The sequence below is a fragment of the Ylistrum balloti genome, unplaced genomic scaffold, assembly GCF_031769215.1.
Source record: "Ylistrum balloti isolate Yb309-2 unplaced genomic scaffold, AGI_CSIRO_Ybal_v1 Utg370580, whole genome shotgun sequence".
Classification (NCBI taxonomy): Eukaryota; Metazoa; Mollusca; class Bivalvia; order Pectinida; family Pectinidae; genus Ylistrum; species Ylistrum balloti.
This window is the reverse complement of record NW_026782361.1, coordinates 762,004-778,100: the sequence shown is the minus strand read 5'-3', so window position 1 is coordinate 778,100 and position 16,097 is coordinate 762,004. Positions and strand designations below refer to the sequence as shown.

The 16,097-nt window shown below is 33.5% G+C and overlaps 2 protein-coding genes across 2 annotated transcripts; one reads left to right on the top strand and one right to left on the bottom strand.

The window, feature by feature from the left end:
- The first annotated feature begins 230 nt into the window (after positions 1-230).
- On the top strand, positions 231-7,503 carry LOC132556629 (cyclic nucleotide-binding domain-containing protein 1-like). The gene is made up of 14 exons (XM_060221064.1): positions 231-347; positions 633-714; positions 1,247-1,360; positions 1,726-1,772; positions 2,076-2,247; positions 2,539-2,687; positions 3,393-3,541; positions 4,032-4,093; positions 4,475-4,553; positions 4,791-4,923; positions 5,292-5,398; positions 6,427-6,577; positions 6,948-7,015; positions 7,339-7,503. Exons 1-14 carry the CDS (start codon positions 269-271, stop codon positions 7,465-7,467), a joined length of 1,521 nt encoding a protein of 506 aa, XP_060077047.1. The 5' UTR covers positions 231-268; the 3' UTR covers positions 7,468-7,503.
- Positions 7,504-8,738: 1,235 nt separating this feature from the next.
- LOC132556620 (NADH dehydrogenase (ubiquinone) complex I, assembly factor 6-like) lies at positions 8,739-16,097 on the bottom strand. Its single transcript, XM_060221053.1, has 10 exons — positions 15,913-16,097; positions 15,198-15,297; positions 14,604-14,684; positions 13,988-14,029; positions 13,306-13,362; positions 11,610-11,712; positions 11,155-11,288; positions 10,071-10,172; positions 9,411-9,467; positions 8,739-8,953 (listed from the first exon to the last, which is right to left on the bottom strand). Exons 1-10 carry the CDS (start codon positions 16,095-16,097, stop codon positions 8,825-8,827), a joined length of 990 nt encoding a protein of 329 aa, XP_060077036.1. The 3' UTR covers positions 8,739-8,824.

Genomic DNA, 16,097 nt, shown 5'->3' with positions numbered 1-16,097 from the left:
TTTGATTATCGGATTTCTTCCATATTTTAAAATTATCAAGAAAACATACTTTTCACATTAAATACCTTAAATATCTTTTCAACAAGTGCATTACTACCATTACATTTTACAAAAAAAAAAGATAAATCTTTGATACGAAACTACGGTCTGTTGCTCAGCGGTGTTACGAATGTAAACAATATGGCGGTGACATGAACAGGTGCCCGTTGATAATTAATTGAGCATAAAACTCTCATAATCTTTGTAAATACGGATAAAAGTAATTACGATGGCACTTGTGAAGCTTGAAAACACACTCAGGCGTCCAGCATGGGGACGAGATCATACAAACAGTAAAAAGAACAATTGTAAGTTATATATTTGCATTCATTTTACAGATATTCCAAACGTGTGTGATTTTAATGTATGACCTCTTGTAATATGTTAAATGTCATAGCAATTCAACATAGCTTAAATGTCCACCAGATAAAGTTTTCAATTTAGCTGCTTCTTTTATAGACTAGATCAATTCAATTTATATTCTATTGACAACATTTTCCCGTGTTATGTATATTATGAACAGTAAGAATGAAGGATCCTTGGACATTTTCACTTTGTTTGATTATTCATTATTGTTTTGATTGACTTGGTAGTGCCAAATCTCACTGAAAAGCCTCCAACAATCGACTATGAAAAATTAAAGTGGCTGAATAATTTGGAAGGACTAAAAGGAAGGTAAGGATGCCATACATGTATTTAACTTGTATGAATATATTACCTCAGTCTCCATGTGTTACATAAATGACCGGATTTATCACCAGACATGGGCTTATATCTGTTAATTATGATAATATATTATTCCACTTATAATTATATTTGTGGACAAAAAGGATAATATAATTATGCTATTCCACTAGTTCAACAAAAAAAAAATCAATTCTCAATTATTATACATTTCATTTCGATCCATAAAAATAAAAAGTGCTTTGAAATTTTTGAAGTGAAATTTATAGAACCACATGATGTGCTGTATGCCTTTAAGATCAAAGTCAATATTGATAACCACTATTGTTGTTGATTTTGTTTCACTCTACTGAACAAGTCCTCATATAACATAGAATATAGGAGAAACTGGTTTATCACTGAACTGATAAAGGTGACATTTAAACACATTTCAGCTAAACACATTAGAATTGTCTGCATGTATCATTACATATTGTTTGATGTATTTCAAATGTTGAAAAATATTTTCTAAACTACATTTCAGAGACTATACAGAATCTACAGAAGATGCTCATGAAGTATTCATGAAAAGTTATCATCATATGTTTGTCAAACCAGAGAAAAAAACTGGATTTCCAGTCCATGCTGCCAAAAGACTGTAAATATATATCAAGATTTAGTTTTCAACAGATTATGATTATTATTATGAACAAGTTTTGCCACAAAAACTCGAATATGAGGATGGAATCAAAGAAATGTACCCTTGTATTGTATTTCAGTCAAATTTTCTTTTTGCAAACTCAGCCATTCTAATTTAGAATAACTTCCTATTTCTCAATGGATCAACATAATTAGATTGTTGGCCTTAATGTAATTCATGGTATTGACAATTCCTAGTTCATCAGTTGAATAAATGAAATGGTCACTTTACTTTTGGAATTGTTTTCAACACCTAAATGTCAACACTTGTATTTTTTTGTTAAATTTCTAAACGATTTGATGGCTATTTATGTTGTATTTCAGTGAACAGCAAAAATCCACATTATCAACAGTCACTCACAGAGCCACAGGTAAATCCCAAGGGTTCTTGAAGATCTAAAACAAATCGCTGCTGGAATTCTTAATTTGAGGAATTAGCTTCGATAAATGGAACATGATTTTGTGAAAAACAACAGTTTTGAAGATTTGCGAAAATGAAGAAAATGTAAATTGTTGTTGTCAGACTGAAAATTTAGGAACATGAATGCAGGACTACATGGTGCACTGATAAATCTTTTTATAGGATCAGTACATGTACTGACTGTCTTGTCAAGAATAATTGACTGCAGAAATGTAAATTGATTTCAGTTTGAATATCATAATTTTATTTGCAGGAAAGACAACTGAGGCTGATAAGATGCTAACCAGGAAATTGTACCCTGTAGATAAAATAACATACGATATTAGAGATTATCTCCCTTTGTTGCACAAACAACGCCAGAGTGAACATCCAGAGGCTATTTATAGATCCAACATGAGAACACTTCGGAAACTACTGAAAAAATTGTGAGTGAAATATATTGATTGCAGTTGAATTCCATTTCAATATTCATCAAAGAAAAATTAAAATACAACTTTAGAACAACAACAATGCAGAATATCTCCTACTTCTTATTTGCTTTGTTAATGTAAGTTAACAAATGCTACAATCTTTGAAAGGATTTGTGTTTTTTATGTACGGTAATAATAACAACAGCTGTTGAAATAATTCATTGTTGTAGAATTTTTATTCTTATGAATGTGCTCATTACTATTTAGTCACCTTTTAATGCTTTATGAACATCTGTTTTTGTTCAGACCATTTGAAAGGACAGCATCAGAAAATGACAAAATGTTTTCCATCTTGAAAACAATGGATTTTTTCCGTGATAAATTCCCACCTGCAGTCCTTAAAGAGCTGTGTGTTGTCGCAGTGTGTGAGCAATGGAAGGACCCTGGATTTTCAGGTATGATTAAGATGTATTCGTACATGTATCTGAAGGAAATATTGGTACATGTATCTGAAGGAAATATTGGTACATGTATCTGAAGGAAATATTGGTACATGTATCTGAAGGAAATATTGGTACATGTATCTGAAGGAAATATTGGTACATGTATCTGAAGGAAATATTGGTACATGTATCTGTGACAAACACTGGTATATGTATCTGTGTCAAACACTGGTATATATGTCTGTGTCAAACACTGTTATATATGTCTGTGTCAAATGCTGGTATATATGGTTGTGTCAAATACTGTTATATATGTCTGTGTCAAACGCTAGTATATGTGTCTGTGTCAAACACTGGTATATATGTCTGTGTCAAACGCTGGTATATGTATCTGTGTCAAATGCAGTTATATGTATCTGTGTCAAACACTGGTATATGTATCTGTCTCAAACACTGATATATATGCCTGTGTCAAACACTGGTACATGCATCTGTGTCAAACACTGGTATATGTGTCTGTGATTCTCAGATTAATATTGTTACATGTTTTCTTTTTGATCATTTATGCTTGTTGTTGCTATTGAACTCTATACTTTTTGATAAAGAACTGAATGAATACACCACACAGAATTTCTAGTACTAGTTGATAAACTTTATCTGTATGGTATTGTTTGTGTGTGATGACGATATTTGATAAACTTGTACATGTGGTTACAGTGTATGGTAATACTAGTGTGTACATGGTACTACGAGGGAGTGTCTCCCCTACCAGTCATCCTTATCTGGATGAGATGGAAAACGTCAACGAGAATGGACAGCCTGGTTCACCCAAGTCACGCAAGACAGAATCTGATGGTGCTCTACTTGTGAGTCATTAACATTCAAAAGGATCAATTATTTGTTTTAAATTGCAGCACATTTTATCCAGGAAAATATGTAAATGAATATCACAATCTGTCAAAATCTGAAAGTAATTTTTTTGTACAGTCCAATATGTGGCTGTTGAAAGGTGTTTGTTGCCTCCCAGACAACTAAGAATGTCCTATAAGTACAACTTCTCCCTAAAGTCACACAAGATTAAAGATGGTCAGCTCTTCTGCTCACTTCAGGTTCAATGATCTTAAAGTCACAAAAAATAACATATAATCAGGTCTACTCTACAATGGACTTCTTATACTGTTTAAGTTCCCTCCAGCTCAGTCTTTGTGACAGGTAGCAACATAGTTCACTCTTTTAATTTAAACATCAAACAATGTTTTCATACAGAAACCAATTACCCAGATAAATATGATACAAATGCTAGCCACCAAATAGCGATATAAAGGGGCTGATTCAGATGGTGGTTATTTTTTTCAGCTTGGAGTAGGGGACATGTTTGGGACACTGAGAAAGCGTGATAAAGACGACAAAGGCAATAAGTAAGATAGTGTGAGATTGTACAAGCACTTTGTCATCCTATACATATGAGAACTTTATCATTCAATAAAACAAGCATTTGTAAAATGGTTATCACATTGAAACTTTCTCAATTTGTCTCTTAACAATAAGTGTAAAGTGTGAAAAATATGTCAGCATGATTAGTTAAGAATGTAACTTTTTCAATTTTAACATTATATGTATCAGTGTTATAAAATTCTAATAATATCAGACACAGAACTGATCTTATTTCAATATCAATTTAGGTGGCAGATTTTATTCACAAATATCATTGTATAACTGATTTACCCTTCAAACTGATTCAGTATACAGTAAAAGTTTAAATGACTGACCGTAGCAATCATATTTTTTCTTTTGTACAGACCATTTAGTGTTATAACCAATGAACCTAACTGTGAATTTATGAAGATCTCCTCAGCAGATTACAACAGAATCATTGATGTGAGTCTTTACCAACGGTATTGTTTTATGGTACATTTTATCATTGGTGAGAAATAACACTTTGTTGAAATGTTTATTGTATAGACAGCAGTGTTTAGTATGTATAAATTGTTCATCACACATTAATATTCATTACACAAATGTTCATCCTAGAGAGATGTTTATCATACAGTTGTTCATCATGCAGAGATGTTTATCATTGATGGCAATATTTATAAAGATTTATTTCATTTACAGCAAATCAAGCAGAGGGAACACACAGAGAAAGTAAATCTCCTGTTATCCTGTGGACAGTACAAACTCTGGCCCCGACAACCTCTATTACAGGTGGCTGAATTGATCGAGTGGATATCATGTCCTCCCAACACCAGTAAGTATACAGTACTGTGTCTACACAACACTGATAAGTTCACGCTATGCTGGAAAGAAAGCAAATAATGGCCCCTATACAGTACTAGTATATTCATAACACACTATTAAATAAATATGTAATAGGTCTTATAAATCAAAGAAATGCCTTTATCCATTATAAGAATATGTAATTTCAGGAAAAATACTTCCAACAAATTAAAAAATTCCAGAGATCTTTTTTTTAATATCAAAAACAAATCTGATCAAAGTAACATTGCTAGCTGTTGAATGGTACTATTTTTTTCCAGTGAAGGATACATGCCCTATGAACCTCTTGTTGAAGTTTTTTTAGTGAAGTTTGACATTGTTACATGTTGTATGTTACAGTTGTTGCCAGTGAGGGATACAAGGCACCATACATAGGATTTATTAAATCTGGGGAGTGTCATGTTCTCCGTCAAGTAGAAGTCATGTCAGACAAAAATGGACGAAGGGTGAGTTACTTTAACTGACAACAAAGTTTACTATATTTAAGTGTTAAACGAAACGTAGTCGAACTGTAACAATTTATTGCGACCAAGCATTACCAAGTGTTTATCAAAGGGTATCCAAATAGACTACAATACATTGTTACTATTTTGTATAGGATTTTTCAACAATCTCGTCTCGCTATTTTCTACCATTTTGTAAATAGGATTACAACGGAAAAAGTTGTGTTGGTTCCTTACCACCTCATAACTCCATACGTTACTGTATGCTTTGTGCTGGTCATTTGTCTGATGAAGGTGACAGTCATTAGAATGTCACCTTTCACTATTTTGATACAAATGAAGGAACCTCATTCTTTGGTGTTGTTGTTCATTCAGTTAGCAAAGTTCATTTACAAAATGTACATCACTCTCACATTTATTTCATGTGACAACAGACGATACAGTGTTTGTTTCTCAAGACTGAGGGCTAAACTCTAAGGAGTCACAACTTCATTTTAATGGGTTCTTTAAACATGTACTCATGACTGTACCAGTGGTTCTTTCTGTCCGTTTTTTAAATGAACTCAAGGTCGGTAGATAGATAACATCTGAAATTCTGTCGATATTTACGGACCAAGTGAAAATGTCACATTGATATCGGACACTGCCATCCACTCTTTAGTCTCTCTACCCTGAGAAAATAATTCACTAATTTCAATAACACAACAATATTGATATCCGACGCTGCCATCCATTCAATAGTCTCTCTACCTTGAGAGGTTAATTAACTAATTTTAATAACACAACAATATCAAACCAAATCACTTTAGAAATACTTATTTTTAACATCAAAAAACCAAAAGCCTCTATTTATAGTGGTTAAACCAAAATACTCTAGTGTCAGTTTTGGTTGCTGTTTGTGAGGTGTACACAGAGGTACTAGGTAATTAATGTAATGTTTATTCAGATTAATTGATTAACCAAAGGTAAATTAGCTGCATTAATTGATTCTTAGTTTCATCTCTGTAAGTGTATAACTTTACATGATCCAGGAGAAGAGAACCAAACAAGTTGTGATGGGAAAGCTCAATGATTCTGAATCTTTCGCTGAGCTGAGTATTCTCCTGGACGAGCCAATCACCTGCTCCATAGTGACAGCATCCACTGTACAAATGGGTATAATAAAGCCAGAGAGAATAGAAGGTAAGTAATGTACACTAATGTGTAATTACATAGAGAGGTTTCTAATGGAAAGTATGCTTGACAATCCATACAGAGTGCTATGCACTTAACATAGAATAGGAGAAAAGAACAGTATTGTTCCAACATTATTGGTAGAACAAGCATGAAAGCCATCGTCCTTTGACCTTCAGTGTACAACTGCTATATGTGACCCCAGGGCCAAATCATGATGTGCTGAGATATACAGACAGTTCATAAAGATCTGATATAGTGGAAGAACATTGTAGTGTTTTAGATTCTTTAGTGTGACCTGCATCCTACACTTTAATTTTCTAAAATAATTATGGTGACTTATATTTAGATTAATATTTGTATGTAAATTTCCTTGCAGAGCTAGATGAAGTGACAATCCAACTATTTAAGCAATCGAATGTGAGGACATTTGGTGAACTATCAAAGGTAAGATTCACTCCTGTATTATTGTTACTGCATGGCAAGGAATTCACATAAAATAGACAGAATTGGCAACATTTATGCCTTATTTTGATGTAATAATTGATACATTTTGTCATCTATAAAATTAACGAGGATTAATTACAATAAGATTTCCAGCATTATGAAGTACTTTATTTACTTGTACAACATTTTATCAGTTAATTTAAAGTGACGTGTAAAGTTTACGTCTGACTGTACCTGGTGTATGTTTGTTATATATTATATTATTACTGTTTGTTTGTCTATAGAATCCCAAGTCCTGTATAAAAACTCATTATTTTTTTCAGGATAACATCCAAGATGAATATATGCATCAAGAATTGAAGCGAGAGTGGAATGAATTCAAACATGGAGTTGTTGTGGAGGTGATCAATTATCGTGGTATACGACCTGGCTATGGCAAATGGTCAAAGTGACTGTAACCTCACAAAGTGACCTTGAACTTACATTGTGACATGAATATATTGTACTAAAGATAATACCTATTTTTTTTACCTATACCTCGGTGTGAATAAAAGTATACTTATGTATCGAATCATTGAACTGATGATTGTGTATACATATACTCTGCGTATCTGTCATGTGACCTTTCCTGAACTGAATGTGTATACATGTACTCTGTTGGTACCCATCATGTGACTTTTCTCTCTTGTCATGTGACCTTAACTGTACTGGGTGTGTTAACTTTAAAAATATTGGACCCGTCATGTGACCTTTTCTGAAATTGATGTGTTAACTCAGTACATATTTATCACATTAATCTCCTAAAAGTAAATGCTATATTCTCATAGGTATAGAAAATCTGTGATGTCCATTTGTGTCAAAATCCTCAAGAAATGCAGTACTTGTGTGGTTGAGGGCTAAATATTACAAACGATTTTAAATGTTCTACAGTAACAGAAAGTACATTATTACAGAAAATTAGAGGAAAGTTTATATAATAGTTTTACTGACACCATGTAGATAGAAGTCAGATTGTGTGGTGATAGAGAATTCTGCAATAAAAATGTCCATCTAATCATCATCATCTGTCTCCTTTACAAAGACTGCATGGTGACTGCTATACATTTACAAGACAAGCAAAGAAGCTGGATTAATGAGCACTAACATATTAATGATTTAAAGTCTGTGATATTTATTGATGATAGCAATCATCTTACTGTTTCTGTAAATGATGGACATGTCATAATATTTCTACAAATTTATTTGTGCTGACATTGTACACTCAATTTATGTATCTTGTTAAAATACAAGAAAGCAATCATAAAAAATAAATCATGGATATAAATAAATCATATACACAGGATTTTGTTGTTTTGTGTTGTGACTTCTAAAAGCCAAGGTGAAGCATGTTCACTGCTTGATCAGAAACAAAAAAGGTCTTTCGCACCAGTTGAAGGCAACTAGATAAATTAGTATAAATTGTCACACAGAGGTAAGCCTATCCATCTTGGACTCCCTATTTCTATCACTCAAAAAAATATTTTAACTTTTTGGGATCATATCTAATAGGACTGAACATTATAATAAAGTTTTGTTTAAAACTGTTTCATTTGAGTCAGAATTGAAAAGTTAAAGACTGATTTATAAAGGTAGCATGCATTGGTAACACTTGAAAGTTTAGACCAGGTGACCTACAAATGTGAAGAGGGGAAGGCAGAGAGCTGAAAGATAAATAAATACAGAATGCCACAACGAGAATTTATTCTTTCATTTTACATAAACAAAAATTATTTTTTATCAGAAGTGACAGCTACCACACTTTTTCTCGCATTAGTATGTTTTTTTCATACTCTGCATAAGTAGTTGTAATGGAAGAAGTCCATTTCTCCTCTGTAATTTAGTGTCAAACACATTAAATCCAGCTTGTTGAATATTTGTCAGGTACTTTTCACATATCACCTACAAAACAGCAAGGAAAAAACATTAAATATTCTATTCATTAATTCAGTGGAGTGATCTTCATTTTTAGAATACAATCAATGAAGTGATAAAAATAGTTAAAATACATCAGTTTTTCTAAATCTTAAACAGCACTCTGAAATCATTCTGTAGTGTTGGATTGGGAGTAACATAGGTCTTTTGATCCTTTGATGATACAATTTGTTACCAGTGTCTGCTTCGTCCCAAATCAATGTCATCACTTCAGCAACTTCAAGGTCATGTTTTAGACACTTCAGACAAGTTTGTGATTCAGAGTCCAAAGGTCAAGGTCACCATAACAATAGAAGTTTGTTAAACAATGATGCACATTTATGTGGTAGCAGATGCATTCTAGTCTAGCATTTACTTATTTTTCTTTTATTTCCTCTAACCTTTATTATCCTATGTATCAGCACCAGGAATAAAGTATACATACAGTGTTCAGAAATGTAGGTACAGCAGACTTGGGCACATCTTTCTTCAGCGACCGAGCCTGGAAATAATCAATCTTTTATGACTTCTTCCAGAATAAACAGCAATTTATAGAAATTCAGGTGTAATGATGTTATTACAATAGACTCTATATGATATATATAATTTGTGTATAATACATTCTTAATTATTTCTATCTCAAAACTTGTTATTCACAAATGAAATGGAAAAATACAATGACGTAATCATCAATGGTAGGTCTATTTTAATTGAAATACAGAGATGCTGATTAGCTGAATAGCCATATTACTGACAGCACAGGAAATGAGATAACAATTTTTTTGTCAGTAAGATTCTTAAGGATTATGTTTTTTTCTCTCCACCTGCATCAGAAGAAATAACATTGGGGTAACTACATAAATATTGATTGCTTACAATATGTAGTTACCTCAAAGTCAAAACATTTTGATGCAGGTATGGAAGATAAATAACAGCTCTTATGTCTACATTTGATAACCACTGAGTTTCAATATATTATAAAAACAATAGTGAATTCAACAGAAAAGTCATATCATAGCAGAAGCAGTAGGTGGTGCCATTTGCGTGTCATTGAGTACACCATGTCAACAAATACTATAGACTATATAACACAAGATTAACTTACAGTACGGAGATGTTGATTAGCCACACTTGCAATATCATACACAATGTCATTGACAAGGTCAGGCTTCTTCCCTCGATATACATCTTCTTGTGACACATTGTACTGTGAAAGTAAAAATAACATTGAATGTTTATCTTACGATGTCAAAGAAATCAAAATCAAGTACCATAAGTAAGATAATCTGACAAAACAAAGGATAAAATACAAAGATAACAATCTGTTTCTGTAAACAGTTTCATAGAGTATACTGATGTTATTTACTTTGTAGATCATTTATCCTGGTTTATAAACTCAAAATGTGTTTATGATGTTTTTGGTATAACATACAATTTATGGCTCTAATTTTACTGAGATATGAAGATTTCTTTATCTTCTGGAGTTATGACACATTCAGAAAATGTAACTTCATATTTCCCTGTAACGAGGACCATGAATGCGTAATATTTTGCCTGGTTCAAAGTTGAGAAAATACATGCTGTTTGTGGAAAATTCAGTATATCTCATCAAATTGTGACAGAAATCTGTAAACCTTTGTATCCTGCGACTGGCACAGCCATTGCCGGAATACACCTGCTTCATATATTTTTGCTGTATTTGTCAGTGACAGCAAAAACAGTTGTATTTTAGCAATGATTGAGTTTACATATTGCAATGAACAAGTTTATTTCTTAATTCATAAAATTGCTGTTACCCCGGTATACACTTTAAAGTTTGGAACTATATTTCTGCATGGAGAAATTAGTTCTGTGTAAATCATTAGGCAAAATTCAGCATAATGTCAACATCAGGCAAGCAAAGATTGGTATACTAAACAGTTGAAGTTGATTTTCAATCCGTGTTGCAGCATAAATAGAATACATGGTCAGTATTTTAAAATATAAGCTGCATTTTGGTTTGTGGCAGAAACACAAAGGCATCTTGCCAAAGACTCACCATTTTTAGCTTTCTTCACCCTCACCAAAATACAGCTTTTATTTTAAGACATTGACCATGTATTCTATATATATTTCATAAGAGAGACAAAATTTGTGTTGGTTATGAAAAAATAACCTTGGGTTCTTTAAAACATGACAGAAATATACACCTTTATGAGTAACTCTGTTGGTAGATTGATTCGGCCTCGACTGGTGTTAAATGGAATAGCTCTGAGGAAGGTCACTAAGCCATGGGCACGTCCTATGTGGCTGGCAGCATGGTCAGCATGGAGATCCTTTATACCTAGACAACAAAATATTCCAGATCAGAGTAAAGATAACTCTGTTACTCTTCACAGTTTGAATATATCTTTACTTACAGCACCAAAAACACACCAAAATGTTGACAAGTTTTACTATCTTTTAAAGTACATAGAATTTAATTCAATTTCTAGCTTAGTTAACAATCTATTATCTTGCTGAAAAAATACCCTTCTATAGCCCCAGTTAAGGATTAGCATCCATCTACACTAGATGTGTTGGAGCAGCACAAATTCAGTTTTAAGTGTGATTGACATGGGTTTTTATGGCCATCTGACTATAAAGACATCATAACACAACCTACCCAAACTTTCTAGGATCAGGTACATGACTGATGACACTGAGTTTTCACAATAATCCTCAAGGTCATTTATAGATCTGAAGGAATCATTCTCCAGACAGTCCGCCTACAAGTATAAAGATATTGAGTGGAGCATGGACACATATTACAATATTGATGTAATTATGAATAGGTACTTACAGGTGTACAGCAATAGTGCTGAAAAGTACATAAAGTACCAAAATATGTGTGATTTCAGAAACAATAAATGTCATTAAACACATGATGTTGGGATAGAAATGATGACAATTTCCTATTAAAAATGCTGTTCCACTTGAGGGGTTATTTTGTTGAATAATTTATTCATATTTTACGTTATAGCCCTGTGTATCTCTTTATTATGGATATATTTCATTATTCATAAGCCGAATTCTCCATTTCCCGATGTTGAAATCTAAGGTAATTTCCGCTTTAATGTTTGCCAAAAAAATCTCTGGCAGTTATATTGACCATGAATGCCAAAACGAGACAGTTCAGTGCTTTTATATTAATCCATCTCTGTATTGGTGATTTACCCTCACCTCATAGTAAAGGAGACATACCCCAGCGTCTACACACCTCATCTCTGTAATGGTGATTTCCCCTTACCTAAAAGTAAAGGAGACATACCCCAGCGTCTACACACCTCATCTCTGTAATGGTGATTTACTCTAACCTAAAAGTAAAGGAGACATATCCCAGTGTCTACACACCTCATCTCTGTAATGGTGATTTACCCTAACCTCAAAGTAAAGGAGACAGTGTCTACACACCTCATCTCTGTAATGGTGATTTACCCTCACCTCAAAGTAAAGGAGGCAGTGTCTACACACCTCATCTCTGTAATGGTGATTTACCCTCACCTCAAAGTAAAGGAGACAGTGTCTACACACCTCATCTCTGTAATGGTGATTTACCCTCACCTCAAAGTAAAGGAGACAGTGTCTACACACCTCATCTCTGTAATGGTGATTTACCCTCACCTCAAAGTAAAGGAGACAGTGTCTACACACCTCATCTCTGTAATGGTGATTTACCCTCACCTCACACCTCAGTAAAGGAGACATGTCTACACACCTCATCTCTGTAATGGTGATTTACCCTCACCTCAAAGTAAAGGAGACAGTGTCTACACACCTCATCTCTGTAATGGTGATTTACCCTCACCTCAAAGTAAAGGAGACAGTGTCTACACACCTCATCTCTGTAATGGTGATTTACCCTCACCTCAAAGTAAAGGAGACAGTGTCTACACACCTCATCTCTGTAATGGTGATTTACCCTCACCTCAAAGTAAAGGAGACAGTGTCTACACACCTCATCTCTGTAATGGTGATTTACCCTCACCTCAAAGTAAAGGAGACAGTGTCTACACACCTCATCTCTGTAATGGTGATTTACCCTCACCTCAAAGTAAAGGAGACAGTGTCTACACACCTCATCTCTGTAATGGTGATTTACCCTCACCTCAAAGTAAAGGAGACAGTGTCTACACACCTCATCTCTGTACAGTGTCTACACACCTCATCTCTGTAATGGTGATTTACCCTCACCTCAAAGTAAAGGAGACAGTGTCTACACACCTCATCTCTGTAATGGTGATTTACCCTCACCTCAAAGTAAAGGAGACAGTGTCTACACACCTCATCTCTGTAATGGTGATTTACCTTAAAGGACTTACCCTGGCATCTATACACCTCATGAACCACTTTTTTGTCAGCTTGTTCTCAGATATGACCTAAAACAGAAAAAACAATCAAATTCAAGGAATTTATCTTCCTAACTTTCAATGTTCAATTCATAAAGAAACTAAAGTCTGGTTAAAGAATAAAGAATGGTTACACTATGGCCAATCAGATATGAAGTACATTTACCTACCTTAATTACATAAATATCAACGAATGATGTCAAGTGTTACAATGATGTTGAATTTTTGATAATTGCTTTATATGCACATGAGATATAAGCATTTCAAATTTGACCTTCATCTTTGACCTGGTGACCTTTAAATGTAAATTTGCATTTCTATTTATAGTAATGATGAACTTAACCTTTAAATGTGAAAAAAGGGTTAACACTGCCTATGAAAAACCATGGGAGACAGGCTGATTGTAATCATCCAAACAAATGAGATATTTTGCAAAAACAAATTTTCTATACTAATAGTGACTTTTACCTTTAAAAATCACACCCACACAAAAACTTCCTTTGGAGTAGAATCTGTTAAAGTTTGAATGCAACTGGCATTACAGAACTTGAGATATTTTGCCATAACAGAAAAGAAGAGTTTCCTAAAAACAGTGATTATTATTAACATATTGATGGACATGGGTTGAATTTAATTGTCTTGTACATAACTATACCTTGGCTAGCTGCAGTGCTATAGGTTGTTGGGGAGGGGAGCCCTGAAATGGAAAAACTTGGTATTAATGGAGTGAAATATTACCCTGTAGGATCTGTAATTATAACTACAGATATGTCTGGTTACAAGTATATGTCTGATATACAGTTAATACAGATATGTCTGATCACCAGTATACGCCTGATATAGTATTATTACAGATATGTCTGATCACCAGTATACGCCTGATATAGTATTATTACAGATATGTCTGATCACCAGTATATGTCTGATATACAGTTAATATAGATATGTCTGATCACCAGTATATTGTATTACGAGGTACACAACACAGCACAAAACAAAACAACATAACATGTATACAAAATTGGTTATCAGTCTATATATAATGTAATGGTCACTGAATAGTTTATCTCAATTGATGAACATCAAAGAAAACAGCATTCTAGGTATAGTACATACATCTGATAAACTTCTGTCCTGTATGTAGGTTAAATGATCTGTTTACCTCCTGTGATGAAGTATAACTAGGTCATCGCAGTAGGTGTAACACATATGCCTGTAATGATATTTTATAATCTATTGTAGTGATGAAGGTTAACTGGTATGTTTTTTACCTGGTATATCTTTTCGATGGTATCCCTCCAAAACACCATTCGCATAGCTCCCCGCTGTTTGTCTGAGACAACATCCTGAACCTACCAGAACAAGTAAAATTCTAAATCATAAAAAACCTTGTTATTTAATTTACAAGAATGGTAATTTAGGATTTTTATGTTTTTGTGACTAGTAATGTTAATTAAATTAACTTCATCAAACACATGTATAATTATACTATACTATCTGATCTGATAATTTTCCTTCAATTATGTATTCATGGACTTCACTACAGAAATATCTCAAGACATTATGACTGAGGACTACCAAAATATTATTGTAACTGAAGACTACCAAACTATTATTATAATTAAAGACTTCCAAAACATTATTACAATTGAAGACTACAAAAATATTATTATTATTGTTTTGTAACCTTTTAACAACAATATATCTGCTTTTGTTGAATAAAGCTACATATCATAAAATGTGAAATGCCATATAGCATCATAGATATGTCTTTTTATACTGAAAAATTCTTAATGAATGTACTTTGTATTTCTTCATATTGGAATAACTACCAAGGGATTTGAATATGTTATGTTTTAACTCACCTGTGCAATCTCTACATTGAAGGCTCTGATGGCAATAGCAGCTTCTCGTGCAGATTTTGAGTAAAGAAGAGTGCATAGAAAGTTTTCATGGTCAAACTTTCTGAAAATAATGAAATAGCAGTCATTTAAAAAAAGAACTTTTTATCCATATATAAGTCAAAGTGTTTCCCACCACAGTTCTCAGACCAATTCTATACTTTATCTATATCAATGACCTGTCATCAGGTTACAGGAAATTCAGTACTCTTTGGCTTTTTGCAAATAATAGGTTAAGTCTATATAAAAGAACGGGGAAAACACACATCTCTGTCAGCTGTCCATAATGGAATTAAACCTAAGTCTCCAATGTGAAAATGACATGGCCAAATGATTTCAGTATCAATATTGCTCATCTGTCTGGGAACACCCTACCCACTCCCTGCATTTCACCTAAGTAGACGCATTAACTCACAAGTACATTGTAATTGGCCTCCTTGAAACCTTCAACATTTTCAAAACCACATCACGATCATCAGTTTTAACACCTATCATCAAAATCCTAATTGCAATATGCAAAATGAAGGTCTCGGTTGGATCAAATCAAACATTGACACTGTACTTGTTAACATCACCTTAGAGTGTTGCTATAGCAAACTTTTATCAAGGAAAAGAGAACCGTACGAATTATCCAACCTCACACTAGATCTATGACAGGGTGAAGCAATGTCAAACTCACTGTATCAAATCAAGGCAATACTGCCGATTACTGGTGTTAATTGTTCCCCTTGAACTGCAAAATCTTAACTGTTGAGAAGGTTCAGTGTTCCGTGCACGTGTTAGAACTGCATTTCTCTTTTCATTTCGCCTAATATATGATAAAAATGACCATGTGCCCCGGTATGTTTTCGTAATAGTAGCCAT

Coding starts and splice junctions, on each gene's coding strand:
- LOC132556629 (XM_060221064.1), top strand. CDS start 269: ATGGCACTTGTGAAGCTTGAAAACACACTCAGGCGTCCAGCATGGGGA. Junction 1,361..1,725: donor GTCCATGCTGCCAAAAGACT/GTAAATATATAT, acceptor GTTGTATTTCAG/TGAACAGCAAAAATCCACAT. Junction 6,578..6,947: donor AAAGCCAGAGAGAATAGAAG/GTAAGTAATGTA, acceptor ATTTCCTTGCAG/AGCTAGATGAAGTGACAATC.
- LOC132556620 (XM_060221053.1), bottom strand. CDS start 16,097: ATGGCTACTATTACGAAAACATACCGGGGCACATGGTCATTTTTATCA. Junction 14,685..15,197: donor TCAATGTAGAGATTGCACAG/GTGAGTTAAAAC, acceptor TTGTTCTGGTAG/GTTCAGGATGTTGTCTCAGA. Junction 11,713..13,305: donor TGAGGTGTATAGATGCCAGG/GTAAGTCCTTTA, acceptor TTATACTTGTAG/GCGGACTGTCTGGAGAATGA.